This window comes from Sceloporus occidentalis, unplaced genomic scaffold (genome assembly GCF_023333645.1).
Source record: "Sceloporus occidentalis isolate IW3139 unplaced genomic scaffold, rSceOcc1.0.p SCAF_41, whole genome shotgun sequence".
Taxonomy (NCBI): domain Eukaryota; kingdom Metazoa; phylum Chordata; class Lepidosauria; order Squamata; family Phrynosomatidae; genus Sceloporus; species Sceloporus occidentalis.
This window is the reverse complement of record NW_028317021.1, coordinates 5,266,436-5,282,585: the sequence shown is the minus strand read 5'-3', so window position 1 is coordinate 5,282,585 and position 16,150 is coordinate 5,266,436. Positions and strand designations below refer to the sequence as shown.

Genomic DNA, 16,150 nt, shown 5'->3' with positions numbered 1-16,150 from the left:
TGCTGAACTGTCAAGTTTTGGGATGCCTGGCAACTGCTCTCTCCTTCATCAGGGTTTATTTTGTGGTGAGCGATCCCACCATCGCCAGCTCTCAACAAACATGGTAGGCACCTTCATTTGAGGAAATGAGCCTAGGAGAGATTTGCATTAAGGGGATGTTCCTCAGCTTTGGGTCCTTTAAACCTGGAGGAGGAAGGCCCTCCAAACCACTTTCTCTGTATCTTTTAGAAAGCCAAACCATTTCTGAGAGCTCACCATGGCCTGGGCTCTATTGTTCTTCACCCTTCTCCATTCTTGGGCAGGTAAGGAGAGGAACAAGTGACCTTTGGTAGTCCTCAGGGATGGCATCAAAACTGTGTGCACTGGGTGATTCTCATGGGAGCATGTTTCTTTTGAGATATTTGAGCACAAAGTGTCCATCTTAATGTTAACTTCTTTGCTTTTTTTATTGTCAAGGTGTCAATTCACAAGCAACGTTGACCCAACCTGCCTCTGAGTCTGTGGCCCCGAGTCAAATGGTCATACTCTCCTGCAGTAAAAGCAGCAGCAGCAGCTGGAGCGGTACTGTCTATTGGTATCAGCAGAAACCTGGCCAGGCCCCTCGCTTTGTCCACTGTAATGGCTGCAGCAACAAGGGAGAAGGGATCCAGGATCGGTTCACGGCTTCTGCCTCTGGGAGCACTGGCTATTTAACCATCACCAACGTCCAGACAGAAGATGAGGGAGAGTATTACTGTGGTTGTTGGCATAGCAATGTGTTTCACAGTGGTGAAATCTGATGGGGAACTGAGACAAAAACTACCCCTCTTTCATCCATGAATGGAGGAATCAGAGTCACTGAAGAGCCTGTGTGTTTGTGTGTGTTTTCAGGAGAAAGTCTGATTCCGACATCATTGTCTGGTTATTGTTCTCTGATTTTCTGGGTGGGAAAAGATGTTCTCAGATTTGGGAACAGTTTGGGAGGTTGCAGGACTTCAAAGCAGGAGCGGTGGGCTACTCTGATGGTGGTGAATTGGCTCCACATTGGACTCAGAACTTTAAAGGAGTTATCTAGGCCTTTGAAGACCAATCGCAAAGTAAATGCTGCATGTTAGATAAGCTCCTTTAATACACGAAGGAAAACCCGGAGTAGAGTCACGACCCCCTTGACATCAGAGACTCCTACATCCCATCCTTCAAATGTGAGACAAATGGAACGTGCAGCCTAACCTGCCCCATGAATTTGGCTGCACAGGCTTTTGGGGAAGCCATTCCCAAAGCTCCCCCCTCCCTAAGCACTGCAATTCCCATGCACTCTTCCATGGAAGAGCCACAGACAACAGTGGAATGCTGCCTGTCTATATGCACATTAATATTTTAGCCGATATTCCGTAGGTGTGATAGCATATTTGTAAGTGTGTTTTTACTGGCTAATACTAATACATCTTTGAGATGTATTGGTTGAGGACCGTAAATAAAATTGATTGATTGATTGATTGATTGATTGGGCATGGGCAACAGTCCCAGCCAGCTCTCTCTCTGGTCCAAAATAACAACACAAGCAGGCTGAGGGAATTCCAGCTGCAGATCAAAGTGGTGTTTTCCACTGAAAGGTATTAGGATATGAAATATCCCTGAGATGCAAGGTGGCATAGTGGTTTATGCATTGGACAATGACTTTGGAGAAGAGAGTTTGAATCTCTGCTCAGCCATGGAAACCCACTGGGTGACTTTGGGCAAGTTGCAGTCTCTCAGCCCCAGAGGAAGGCAAAAGCCCCTCTGAACAGATCTTGCCAAGAAAACCCAGTGATAGGGTTGCCTTACGGTTGCTCTCTGCTTTTCCATAATCGTGTTTTCAATATGCTTCATAATTTCTTGGTTGGTTCCTTATTCCCTGCAACCTGACCTTCTGAACTTGAGATTTCAGGAGGTGGACCTTTGTGCAAAGCATCTGCGTCACCCCAGCGCTTTAATCCCTCTTCCTCCTCAGGGTTTATTTTGTGGTGAGCGATCCTACCATCGCCAACTCTCATGGTAGGCATCTTTATTTGAATAAATGAGCCTAGAAGAGATTTGCATAAAGGGGATGGTCCTCAGCACTGGGTCCTTTAAACCTGGAGGAGGAAGGCCCTCCAAACCACTTTCTCTGTATCTTTTAGAAAGCCAAACCATTTCTGAGAGCTCACCATGGCCTGGGCTCTGTTGTTCTTCACCCTTCTCCATTCCTGGGCAGGTAAGGAGGGGAAGAACTGGCCTTTGGTAGTCCTCAGGGATGGTGTCAAAACTATGGGCACTGGGTGATTCTCATGGGAGCATGATTCTTTTGTGATATCTGAGCACAAAGTGTCCATCTTAATTTGAACGTCTTTGCTTTTTTTATTGTCAAGGTGTCAATTCACAAGCAACGTTGACTCAACCTGCCTCTGAATCTGTGGCCCCGGGACAAACCACTAAACTCTCTTGCTCTAAAAGTGTCAGTGGCAGCTGGAGCAGCTATGTCTACTGGTATCAGCAGAAACCTGGCCAGGCCCCTCGCTTTGTCCACTGTAATGGCTGCAGCAACAGGGGGGATGGGATTCCAGATCGGTTCACGGCTTCTGCCTCTGGGAACACTGGCTATTTAACCATCACCAACGTCCAGCCGGAAGACGAGGGAGAGTATTACTGTGGTTGTTGGTATAGCACTGGCAATGTGTTTCACAGTGGTGAAATCTAATGGGGAACTGAGACCGAAACCTCCACTCTTCCCCTCATGAACGGAGGAACCAGAATCACCGAAGAGCTTAGGGGAGCCTGAAGAAGCTGTGTCTTTGTATGTGTTTTCAGGAGAAAGTCTGATTCTGACATCATTGTCTGGTCATTTCTCCCTGGTTTTGTGGCTGGGAGATTATGTCCTTGGGTTTGGGAACAGTCTTCTGCACCTTTCTGGGTTCAAGGAGAACTTCAAGTCAGCAGTGGTGGGTGGCTGTGACTTCAGTGGGGTGAATCTCCTCCAGGGTTGAGCCTGAAGTTTTAGGGAGCTCCCTAAGGCCCTGAACCCTGCCTCCCAAAACTGGTCCATTAAAACTTTGAAGTAAATCTTGGGAGTGCCTTCAAGATGTCTGTTGACCTACAGCAATCCCATGAATTTCATAGAGTTTTTGAAGGCAAGGAGCACCTAGAAGTGGTTTTACCAGTTCTTTCCTCTGAAACATAGCCTTCCTCTGAAATATACCCCCTGGAATTCCTTGGCTGCCTGTATCTGCCTCTTCTGGCACTTGCTGCCTCTAGGCCCAAGGCAAATGGATCCTATGGCCACTGTCCAATTCCCAACCTGAACCTTTAAAATGGGGTGAAGAAAGTGATGGGGAAAGGGAGCTTGGGTACTCATGATGCTTGGGTACTCTTAAAGCACTTCCCAGATTCTTTCTGTATGAGAAAAGATGCATGTGAATAAGGGCTGAGAAGTCATTTGGAGATACACTGCTTAAATGACACACGCGTCCTAAGAGTCCGGAAGCTGTGCCAAAGCCACGCTCCAGTCCTTAGGACTGGAGCGTGACTTTGGCGCAGCTTCCGGACTCTTAGGACAGATGCATCATTTAAACAGCATGCCTCAAAGTGACCCAAAGCAGCTTTACTTTGGCCTCTCTATATGGGGCCCTAGTTATCTTTATGCACTCTCACTTCTATTCCGTCATAACTCTTCATTACGCCTCCAAAATACAGTGGTACCCCGGGATATGAATGCGCCGCCTTACGAAATTTCCGGGTTACGAAAAAAATCAATTGAAAAAAACTGTTCCGGGTTACGAAGGTTATTTCGGGTTACGAAAAAAATTTTGGTGCTTTTCGGCGCGATTTCACACGAAATCGCGGCTTTTCCCCATTAGCGCCTATGGCATTTCGGCTTGCGAAGGCTTTTCGGGTTACGAACGGCGCCGCGGAACGAATTAAATTCGTAACCCGGGGTACCACTGTATGACTAACTGAAGTAGGCAATGAAGACATTGAAATGGCTTGAGGTTTACCATATCTTGGTTGAGTCATTAGCCAGAACGGAGATGGCGGTCAAGAAATTGGAAGAAGACTAGGATTTGGAAAGGCAGCTATGAAGGAATAAGACAAGATCTTGAACTGTAAAAATATATCACTTAACACTAAGGTTAGGACGGTCCATGCTGTCATATTTCCAATTTCTGCGCGCGGCTGAGAAAGCTGGAGAGTGAAGAAGGCAGAGAGGAAGAAAACTCATTTAAAATGTTAAGCTAATTTAAAATGCAGTCATAGTGGAAAGTTTTGCAAATGCCAAGGACTGTCAAACAGACCAATAAATGGGTTCAAGAGCAAATCAAACCTGAACTCTCCCTAGAAGCCAAGAGGACAAAATGGAGGCTGACGTACTTTGGACATATCATAAGAAGACATGACTCATTAGAAATACAAACAATAATGCTTACTAAGATTGACGACTGTTGGAAAAGAGGAATTATTATTATTATTATTATTATTATTATTATTATTATTATTACGACATGTATTTATAGAGTGCTATAAAATTTGTACAGTGCTTTACATAATAGAGATAATAATAATAATAATAATAATAATAATAATAATAATCCAATACAGTCTCAAGGAGGACTCCTAAAGTGCAACCTGGAACTTGCCAACTTCCTTAACAGGTTGAATCCTCATCCCTGAACCTGGATTTAATCTTTGTTTAACCATCCTCATTCTGCCTATAACCAAGGCCAGGTTATGTTCAAGGTCCTCAGTGGCTACCATGGTGTTAGATAACAAACACAGTGCATGGCCACATAGCCCAAAAAACCCACAAAAAACTAAACACAGTGCAGTTGGGAGTCATCAGGCCTGTTGCAGGGCACCTCACGCTCCACTGCAAAAATAATGCAGTTTGACGCCACTTTAACTGCCATAGCTCCATCCTGCGAAAACTGGGATCTAGAATTTGTTCTGGCACCAGAGCTCTCTAACAGAGAAAGCTAAACATCTCACAAAGCTACAAATCCTAGAATTTCAATGCATGGAGCCCTGGCTATTAAAAGCAGTGTCAAGTCAGTGACTGGAAATTTGCAGTATTCACATCTCTTACATCTGTGAAGATCAAACAAGCCATTAAATGCAGCTCGACTCAATGCGCGTGGACACCCAGCTGATGAGGAAGTAAATGAGAACCGAAACGTGACCAAATTTGAGAACAACTTGATTTTTAATAACTCCTGCAAACTTATGTATGGTCTGCTATCCTGGCTTTCACCTTCTGGGGGAAGTGTCGGTCAAGTTTCCCCACTTTTGGTACTGAGTTGTTATCACCAGCTATGGAGACTCTTACAGAAACTACACTTCAGTGTGAAATGAGCATGTTCATGATGCTTGGTTGCTCTTGTAAGGATTTCCAACTCCCTTCTCCATGAAGACATGGGCTGATCAACAATTTTCTTTCCTAAGAACAAAGCCAGGTACTAAGATAGGGTGCAGGAAGACATGGCAGCATGGCCAGTGCCTTAGTAAAATTTACAGGGAAAATGGATAGCAGGGTGCTCTTGGATGCTTGTGTCTCTTGTCTGCTTGAAACCTCAACTTCCCGGGATTTTCTGGACAGGTTTTGTTCAAAAGGGGTTACCATTGCCTTCCTCTGAGGCTGAGAGAGTGGGACTTGCCCAAGGTGCATTTCCATGACAGACGTATGATCCGCAAGCTAAGCTAAGAGAGGATTTGAACCCTGATCTCCTAGAGTATTAGTCTGATGCTCAAACCATTGCACTACACTGCCTCTGGTAGGGTTTTCTTGGCAAGATTTCTCCCAAAGAGACAGCCCGCCTCCCAGTCTGTAGCCCCAGAACAAATGGCGAACCTGTCTTGCACCATCAGCAGTGACCCCAAGAACCTTTTCTGGCTTCAACAAAGACCTCAGCAACCGCTCCGCAAAGTGCATTGTCAGGGTTGTGGCAGGGGAGCCAGGATCCCGGATCATTTCACAGCTTCCCAATCTGAGAATGTGGGCTATTTAACTATCGCCAACGTTCAGGCTGAAGATGAAGCCAATTATTATTGTCTGATGTGGTACAGCAATACGTTGCACAGTGGCAAAGTCGGATGGAGAAGTGAGACTAAATCTTCACTCTTCTTCTCCTGGCATAGGGATGAGAGACTCTAGGGCAGCGGTTCTCAACCTGTGGGTCCCAACCCCTTTGGCGGTCGAACCACCCTTTCACAGGGGTCGCCTAAGACCATCAGAAAGCACGTATTTCATATTATTATATGAATAATGTTATGGTTGGGGGCCACCGCAACATGAGGAACTGTATTAAAAGGTGGTGGCATTAGGAAAGTTGAGAACCACTGCTCTAGGGAGTGTATATCTTCAATTATTTGCCCCTTGATTTTGCATTTTATATAACGGACACCATTTTATTATACCATTGTGTTTAATGGGACTTGAGCATCCACCGATTTTGGTATCCATCAAAATCAAACCTCAGTAGATACCAAGGGCCCGCTGTATTTTTCTGGGCACATTCAAGCTTCTCAGGGCTCTTCATAAAGATCCCATGCTATTGAAAGAAACAAAAGAAATCCATTTGCAAAGTCTATGTGCGCTAACACAAATTTGAAACCAGCAAAGCCATTCAATAGGTGAAGAATTTCAGGCTGCTGGGTTGTAAATTGGAGAGGGCTCCTGTGCTTTCAACCCTTGTGTAGTAAAGGGTTTTTTTAGCTGTTGATGCTTGTTACTTGGTTGTGTGACAAACAACATCTACTGGAACCATCTCTCATTTCTGCCCATTGTCCTTAACTTACCTTCATTGGTACAAACTGAATTCAGAGTTCAAAAGTAGTCTAACTCAGCTGAGGGGAATGCTTGCTATCTCAAAAATGCTCTGATGCTCCTTAGCCACATATATCCTACTTTTCTTTTGTGAAATGTTGAAGGGCCTGGTTTCAGGCAGTGGAGAGGCAACTGGTTTCAGCTCCGTCGGAGGGGAAGACATGAGGGTACACTTTTGAAAGGAGTGCATCCACCTTTTCCTTCCTTTGGGATCCCAGAACAGATGGCTCTTCATGGTTAGAATTGTCTATCTTCTCTCCACCATATAAGTGATAACAGCAGGGACCCCTCCTATTCCACCAGGTAGTAAAAGCCCAAGAGTAAGAGAACACACACCACACTCTACGCAAAAAGGGACTCGCATGCACATAAGCCGCACCTGCAGACGCATAAGTGGTGACAAGTCTCATTGATCCAATGAGTTTCTTCTCGTTGGGACTAATGTTTGGACTGAAATGTGAGGCATGCAGGAAACATGCTTCAGTTATAAGAACTAAAAATGCTTACGTTTGGCTAGACTTGACGGAGCTTCCGGTATATGGTTTCGAAACATTACATATACAATGTGTGACATGCTTGTTCTCTTATCTTTGGCCTTTAGGGGGAAATGTTGATCCACCTTTCCTTCATTTGGCAAAGTTCAGTGATATGATCTGCCAACAACACCTGCAACTGATGCTGTGAAGTGAAGAAGAACATTCACGATGCTTGGTTGCTCTTCCAGGGTCTTCTCGCTCAATTCTGCATGCCCTGATAACAAACACTATTCAAGAGTCTCCTATCAATGGAAACAACTTCCCTGAGAGCAAACGGTAATTCTTTCACACCCCAAAGAGACTTAGCATCTTGTGGATGTGTGGATGTGTTTTCAAGCCTTCTGTTGACTGGTGACCCCATTAATTTCATAGGGTTTTCCTAGGCGAGAAATACTTAGAAGTGGTTTTGCAAGTCACTTCCTTCAAAATAGGGCCTACAGAACCTGCTATTGGTTGGTGGTCTCCCACCCAATTACTAACCAGGGCTGACCCTGTTTAGTTTCCAAGATACATGGGATCTGGTGTCTTTCAGGTATTTAGGATGTCACCTAGCATCTTACCAGCTCACAAACTTGTGTATTTCCAAGCATTTTCACTCTTGCTAGCAAAGTTTTCCCACCACGTCATGCAGATAACAGTCTGCTTTCCCAGGGACTACCTCAACCTTTCCTCTGGATGTGATGTTCCTCTCCATGAACATCACATCCTCTAACCCAGTGGTTCCCAATCTGTGGGTCGGGACCCCTTTGGGGGTCGAATGACCCTTTCATGGGGGTCGCCTAAGATCATTGGAAAACACCTATTTAATTACAGTTATGAAGTGGCAATGAAAATAATTTCATGGGTTTGGGTCACCACAACATGAGGAACTGTATTAAAGGGTCACGGCATTAGGAAGGTTTGGAACCACTGCTCTAACCTTTAAGATACATGCCCTATTCTTCAACCAGCTTTTTAATGGAGATCTTTCATACCTTGAGTATTGTCATCATCCTAACATCCCAAAACATTTGAGGGGCGGAGGGTAGGTCTCATAGGCAAATCAATGCTGTTGTATTGGCGTTTCTCGTGATGCCATGGGTTCGCCATAGAAGCATGATAATCCAGCACAACCAATGTACACATAGCTGATTTGCATGAAGAGCTTGATCTTCATCTCCATGCAATTTAGGAAAGGCAGTGGAAGGTCCCAGACAATCTTCGGTTTCTTTCGGAGAGCTGAAGTCCTTTGAGGAATCCACCATGGCCTGCATTCTGCTGTTCTTTGTACTTCTAAGTTATTGGGCAGGTAAAGATGCAAGCCACCTCTGAGTATTCCTTGCCTAAGAAAACCCTATGAAATCCATGGCATCACCATACAAGAGCCATGAAGTTACATACACAAAAGGATGTGAAGATCTGATATCTCAGAAGGGTACCCAACAAAATGATCTGCAGTGGGCATTTCTGATGGAAAAGGAATGCATTGGTGGTATCTAAGCAGACAATGAAGGAGCATTTTATTACATTCTCTCTCTCTCTTTCTCTCTGTAAAGGTGTCCGTTCACAGGGAACAGTGACTCAACCTGCCTTTGCGTCGGTGTCCTCAGGACAAACAACCAAACTCTCCTGTTCCAGAAGTAGTGATAACTGGTATGACCATGTTAGCTGGGTTCAACAGAAAAGTACCCAGGCTCCTCGCTTTGTACACTGCAATGGCTGTAGCAACCGGGGAGACGGGATCTCGGATCGATTAACTGCGTCTGTTTCTGGGAATGATGCCTTTTTAACCATCACAAACGTTCAGGCTGAAGATGAGGCAGTTTATTACTGTGCTACTTGGTCTCACTCTGCTAGCGTGTGTCACAGCGGTTGAATCTGGCGGAGAAGTGTGACAAAAACCTTTGCTCTTCCTCCCCTGAGCAGGGAAGTCACCACTCTTAAAGAGCTTCATTGACCCTCAATCCATGATTCTCAGATTAATGCTCCTTATCTCGGGTATGGCGGTGGTGGTCTTTCTTCCCTTATTTTATATTTTGGAGGATCTGGGTTTCCTTTGTAAAACTGGGATGAATATTCTGGGTGGCAACATGCTGTTAAATAGGGGGCTGCCTTACTTCAGGTGGTTCTGGGATTTTAATAATAATAATAATAATAATAATAAATTTTATTTGTATACCGCTTTTCCAGAAGATCAAAGTGGTGTACACAAAATTTAAAACCAGTTACAAACACATCATAAAATAGATAAAACCAATAACACAATATCCAATATACAAATCTAAAACAATCATTCGAAAGGGTGAGGCAGAAAGTTACTTCTTTTTTAACTTCTTTCTTTAGAAATAGAAACTCCACATGATTTTTTGTCAGGTTTTTTGGGCTCTGTGGCCATGTTCTAGAAGAGTTTATTCCTGACATTTCACCAGCACCTGTGGCTGGCATCTTTAGAGAAGTGAGCCTAAAGCGAACCCATCATGGGGTTTTCTTGGTAAGATTCAGAGGAGGTTTGCCATGGCCTTCCCCTGAGGCTGAGAGCATGTGACTTGCCCAAGGTCCCCCAGTGACTTTCGTAGCCAAGTTGGGAACTGAACCCTGCTCTCCAGAGCTGCAGTCCAACCATCCAACCACTATACTGCTCTGGCTCCTAGTGGTTACATTGGCTTGATGCTGTCTGCACACAGGCCTGGATCCTACAAGGGTGCTGAGTTGGCCTAATCTCCCATTGACTCAATAGTTGGCCATTTTTGTTGCTATGAGATGTCCCTCCATAAGTGGCACCGTTGGCAACGTCTAACAGCCATGGATAGGAGAGAAAGAGGCAGTCACCCAGCCCAGAGTCTGGCTTGATCCAGACATAGCTATTGCTTCAATGTTGGATTTCTGAGGAGATTCTTAGGGATATGACATTATGAAGGGGTGACTTGGGAAATCACCTTTCAGCAAAGCACAATTTCCTAAGCCACCTCTTCCTAGAATATGCTTTCTACTGTTATTATAGCACACGTATTACCATTATAGTGCATGCACTGCCATTGTCCACGTTGTTCTCCCCAAAAGCAACGTTTTATTGCCTCAAAAGCAATGTGTCCGAACTAGCTGAACTCTTCCCCCACACTCAGTAAATCAGGCTTCTGTGGATGGGTAGCAAGCTTTATTTCAGAAGTCAGGGGCATGTAGCTAGTGAGATGCTTTTTGACAGAACGAAAGATTAAGCACCCACGCATCAAACATAAGCATACCAAAAGCATTAGCTCCACCTTTCAAACCTGGCAGGCTCAAACTCTTTTCAGTTCTCAAAGCAGTTGGTTCATCTTAGATTAGAACAGTGATTCCCAAACTCTGGTCCTCCAGGTGTTTTGGACTTCAGCTCCAAGGAACCTCAACTTTCTTGGCTGGGATCTGAAGTCTAAAACATCCAGAAAGCCAGTGTTCAAACTTTGGACTTCCAGGTGTTTTGGACTTCAGCTCCCAGGAGCCTCAGCCTTCTTGTCGAATGGTCTGGGATTCTGCCAAAGTCCAAAACACCTGGAAGGCCAGAGTTTAGGTATCGCTGTTTTAGCATCTCAGATGCAGAAAAGAAGAGTAAAAGCTTGATTTGCTTTTCCAACTGGTTGTTCCCCATCTCTTTCCAGTTCACAAGTTTCAGAACAGAAGACTTTCCATATCTGAGATGGACCTCCAGTTCTTAGATTCAGCTCTCCGTATGTTGAAAACCAGACTGTAGCCCATGTAAGACTTAGGAGAAATCTTGGTATGAGGCCTTGCTGAAGCACCCCAATGAAGCTCTTTCGTACTGGGCCAGAGTAGGGGAATGCCACGGGTTCTTAAATGAGGTCTAGTATGTCAATAGGGTTGCCGTATTTGACTTTGCTATGCTGTCATACATTCCCCAGGGAGACAAGGATGTTCCCGGAGAGCCAATGATTGTAGGATGGATTTGCATGATGGCATCATCCTTCAGCTCTGGTTGATTTAAAAAAGGAAGGAGGGGGGAAGGTCCCAGATAGTGTGCTTCAGAAAGTCCATTGAAGAGCTCACCATGGCCTGGGCCCTGCTTTCCTTTATTCTTCTCCATTACTGTGCAGGTAAGGAAGAGAAGATGCTTAGGGAAGCCAAAAGGCCCGCAACGAAAGGATCTTTTGTTTTTTGTGGATTTTTCGGGGCTCTGTGGCCATGTTCTACAAGAGTTTCTTCCTAATGTTTTGCCTGCATCTGTGGGTGGCATCTTCAGACAATGCCAGCCACAGATGCAGCAAAATGTCAGGAATAAACTCTTCTAGAACATGGCCACATAGTCCCAAAAAACCCACAAAAAACTATGAATGTTGGCCAGGAAAGCCTGCCACTTCACAAATGATCTCTACTTTATCCTAACAGTGTCGTCATTTTCTGATGCAGAGATCATCCATGGCCATGTCATGTCATTTCCAATTTGTTTTTGTCCAAGGTGTCAGTTCGCAGCCAACAGTGACCCAGCCTGCCTCGGAGTCTGTCTCCCCGGGACAAACCATTCTAATCTCCTGTTCCAAGAGTAGCGGCAGCTGGGACAGCCGTTTTTGGTGGATTCAACAGAAACCTGGAGCGGCTCCTTGCTTTGTGCACTGCAATAGCTGCAGCAGAGGAGAGGGGATCCCAGATCGGTTCACGGCTTCTGCTTCCGGGAACACGGGTCAATTGACCATCACTAATGCCCAGCCTGAAGACGAGGCCGATTATTACTGTGTTTCTTTTTATAACACTGCCAACACGTTTCACGGTGGTACATTCTCATGGGGAAGTGAGTCAAAAACGTTCAATCTTCCTTTCTAATCCAGCAAACTGAGATGCCTTGCACTGATGCATTGGGTCTGGCCTGTGGAGGAATCTGAATTAGAAGGGAAAACTCCTAAATCTCCATCTCCTTCGTGAAATTATTATTATTATTATTATTATTATTATTATTATATTTATTTATATCCCGCCCTTCTCCCAAAGCTGGGACTCAGGGCGGCTTGCAACATTAAAAGACACCATACAGTTAAAACATACAAGAATATGATATTAAAATAGAATTAAATAGGTACAAGAATTAAAACAAAGTATGACCATCAGCCCAGTCACCTGTGAAAGCCAATTTCAATGATTTATCTGGCACACATTTACTGTAAAGTTCAAAGTTACCCCAGAAAGCCACCATAAGGCCTCATTCTCACTACATTTTAAATGGTTTGCAAATCGGTTTGAAGTGGTTTAAATGACCCTGGTTCGCACTTGAACCGAATTGCTGAACTGATTTGGAGAGGGGAGGCATGCACTAAACCCATTTAAGCTGTGTCTTTTTAACGCTGATTTTCCCCACGTCTTTTTGGATAAATCGATTCCGCGCAAGTGTGAACCAGATGTGGATCGGAATCGATTGAAATTTGCCCTTTGGCCAGCTGGAGCGGGTCCATTTTGAAATGGTTCTTTCACCAATGTGAACCACAAGTGGGCTATTTTATTTTATTTTGCAGCAAGAAAATGCGATGGGGCAAATGTAGTGTGAACCACGCTCCGCTGCTGAACCGATCCATCAATTCAGATCACAAAGCGATTTATTTGTAAGTGGGAATGTGGCATAAGACAGTAAGAAGCTCAAGATCTCCTAAGCAAAGGAGAGCTCAAACGATCAGTCTCCTGTTCTGAAAAGGTGCTGCAAAAAAGTGCCATGTCCCACTCTCTCAGCCTCCAAGGATGGCAATGGCAAACCCGGTCTGAAGAACTATGCCAAGAAAGCATATAAATATAAATACCCTGGTCATACTGACACTTTCTATTTACATTATCTCTTGGATAACCGAAAACCACATATTCTTCATAAGGTGGCAAAATTTTGCTATATTGTATGTAAATTACGCCCCCAACTGGTTGCTGACAAAAGCTGAAATGTTTACAGCTGATCTGAAATCGTATCTAAAATTGTATACACAATTTTTAATAACTGTGTTGTGTAATTGTTGTATTGTCAAGTTTTGTATTGGTCAATGACCGAACAAAATTTTTTACTTACTATTTACTTTACATACTGTACAAACAGTCCATTAACTTGATTTTCTGTGAAATTCACTGCAGAAAGTCAAATCAGAATTTTAATTGTGGTTCAGAGATTAATTCCTGTTGTTTATGCCAGCATTTATGCATCTGATGGGCCACATTCAACCATCCTAAAGCAATTTTAGTAGCACACTAACCTTTCTTGTGCGTTTACTTTACAAATGGTGGGAAATTGTGTTATATGGCACTCTGATACCTTTTATTTATGTTATTTGCTAGATTATTAGAATCCATATGATGTAATTAAGGTAGCTACATTCTGTTATGTCATATGTAAGTTATGTTTGCAATTGGTCGACGATAATAGATTGAGTTTGACGCTGCTGTACGCTCCTCGATTTGAATTTTAATAATAGTTTGTAATTGTGCTGTACAATTATTATTTTATTGGTTTTTATTATTTTATATTGGTCAACAACTGAATAAACAGATTTATTGATAGGCCAAGAAAGCCCCATGATTGGTTCGTCTTAGGGTTACTCATGAATCATAGAATCATAGAATCGTAGAGTTGGAAGAGATCACAAGGGCCATCCAGTCCAACCCCATGCCATGCAGGAAATCCAAATCAAAGCATCCCCGACAGATGGCCATCCAGCCTCTGCTTGAAGACCTCCAAGGAAGGAGACTCCACTACACTCTGGGGGAGTTTGTTCCACTGTCGAACAGCCCTAACTGTCAGGAAGTTCCTCCTAATGTTGAGGTGGAATCGGAAACGACTTGAATGGATGCAACAACAACACATGTGCAACCTGCTATCCAGGTAGTCTCCTTTAGAGGGGAATGTTATACTGTATGTGATTCCCTGCATTTGACAGCACTGCAATTCATCACATTCCTCCCAACTGTCCCAAATTGTCAGGGACAGCACTGATAGATCCTCAGTCATGCCACATTTTCAGCTGCCTTTAAAATGTCCCAGTTTCTCCCTCCTCCTCCCACTTTCCCCCTTTTCCTTAGCCTATCTCAGTTGCTGCAAACTGCATTCAATGTTCAAGAGGAGTTTGCACTTAACTCAGAAGAGGGGCTTTGCATCAGAACCTTGCCCTTCCCAGTAGGCTCAAGCAAAAGCAAACTGCTGCAATGCCTTCCAATTTGTGTGTCCTTCCTCCTTGATACTTTTTGCCATCTGGACCACATTCTGATGTTGCTTGGCCATGGGTGGCCTGGTTTGCACCTTTGAAATGTTGGAGGGTATGTCATTGCCACCTGGTGAGACTTGGACAAAACCTGTACCCTTGGCGTGACGTGAAGGAGAATCTTTGGGATGCTTGGGTGCTCTTGCAGCCCCACTTCTGCAAGGAGACAGAGCATAGCTGTGTACTGCATCCTGCGCTGTGTTTACGTTTGTCAAATAATATCAGTTGCTAAGAAAAAAAGCAAGAGGATGCTGTCATCCTATAAGCCTTTTGTTGGCCACTATGGGAAAAGAATAGTGAGCCACCATGATGTAGTGGTCTGAGTTTTGGGCTCAGATTCTGGGAGACCAGGGTTCAAATCGTCACTCAGCAATGGAAACCCCCTGGCTGTCTGGGGGCAAGTCACCCTCTCTCGGGTCTAATCTACGCTGCAGAAATAATACAGTCTGACACCACTTTAACTGCCATGGCTCCATATGATGGGATCCTGGGATTTGTAGTTTGGTGGGGAATACAGTTAAGTCTGTCAGAGCTTGCTGGTGCCCCAGGAAACTACAAACCCCGGGATTCCATAGGATGGGGCCATTATAGTGAAAGCAGTGTCAAACTGCATTATTTTTGGGGTGCAGATTAGACTTCCATCTTAAAGGAAGGCAATGGCAACCTCTCGCTGAACAGATCTTGCCAAGAAAATGCCATGATAGGTTTGCCTTGGAGTGATCTTAAGTTAGAAATGACTTGACGGCACAGGAGAACAACAACTGGGAAGAGAATGCTGACACTATATAGGTCTGAACTTGAGTGTAAGACCTAGGTGTAGCCAATATGATTTAAAAGTGGACCTCTCTTCCCTTTGAATGGATCCGAGAGTCAGACCGTAAGTTGGCAAGAGACTAAGGCTGCATCCGCACTGCCAAAATAATTGGGTTTGACACCACTTTAACTGCCATGGCCCAGTGCTATGGAATTCTTGAAACTGTAGTGTGTTGTGGCACCAGAGCAGAGCTTTGACCCCTATGCTGTGCTCCTTGTTTCTCATCTGGCATTTTTTGTGGCAAGCGATTGTGCCACCAGGCATTGTATGGTATCCCTTGATAACACACTCTTTTTGGAAAACAAGTCTCTTGCATGCAAACCAGCACTGGTTTATTTGCTTGCTGTCATGCCACCAATAACTCTATGGCTGATTTGCATGGAGGGGACATTCTTTATCTTCACACAACTGAAGGATGGAAGGGGAAAGGTCCCAGACAATCTTCTGCTTCCTTCCGAGTGTGAAACGCCTTTCAGAAGCTCACCATGCCCTGCCTTCTGTTGCTTTTTACACTTCTTAGTTACTGGGCAGGTATGGATGGGAAGATCTGAAATTACGGCCGCCTAAGGGTGACCAAACCAAATCATTATTATATTATTAGTATTTTATTTATTTGTATCCTGCTCTTTCCCCAGAACTGGGACTCTGAGCAGCTGATCTGAAGTGGGCATTCCTTACAGGAATGGAATGTGTTTGTGAAATCTGAGCAAACAATCATAGCCGCTTTGATCTGTCTGGAGAAGCGGGATAAAAAATAATTTATTATTATTATTATTATTATTATTAACTTCCCCCA

At 44.2% G+C, this 16,150-nt stretch overlaps 2 protein-coding genes across 2 annotated transcripts in view; both read left to right on the top strand.

Moving 5' to 3' along the window:
• Positions 1 to 225: 225 nt before the first annotated feature.
• Positions 226 to 16,150, top strand: part of LOC149290021 (immunoglobulin lambda-1 light chain-like) — a 128,316-nt gene continuing 112,391 nt past the window's right edge. Inside the window, exons 1-2 of the mRNA XM_089489750.1 lie at positions 226 to 302; positions 457 to 759. Coding sequence (XP_089345876.1) covers positions 257 to 302; positions 457 to 759 — 349 coding nt within the window. The 5' untranslated portion in view covers positions 226 to 256. The remainder of the gene's footprint in view (positions 303 to 456; positions 760 to 16,150) is intronic.
• Positions 2,141 to 16,150, top strand: part of LOC149290022 (immunoglobulin lambda-1 light chain-like) — a 118,997-nt gene continuing 104,987 nt past the window's right edge. Inside the window, exons 1-2 of the mRNA XM_089489748.1 lie at positions 2,141 to 2,212; positions 2,367 to 2,677. Coding sequence (XP_089345874.1) covers positions 2,167 to 2,212; positions 2,367 to 2,677 — 357 coding nt within the window. The 5' untranslated portion in view covers positions 2,141 to 2,166. The remainder of the gene's footprint in view (positions 2,213 to 2,366; positions 2,678 to 16,150) is intronic.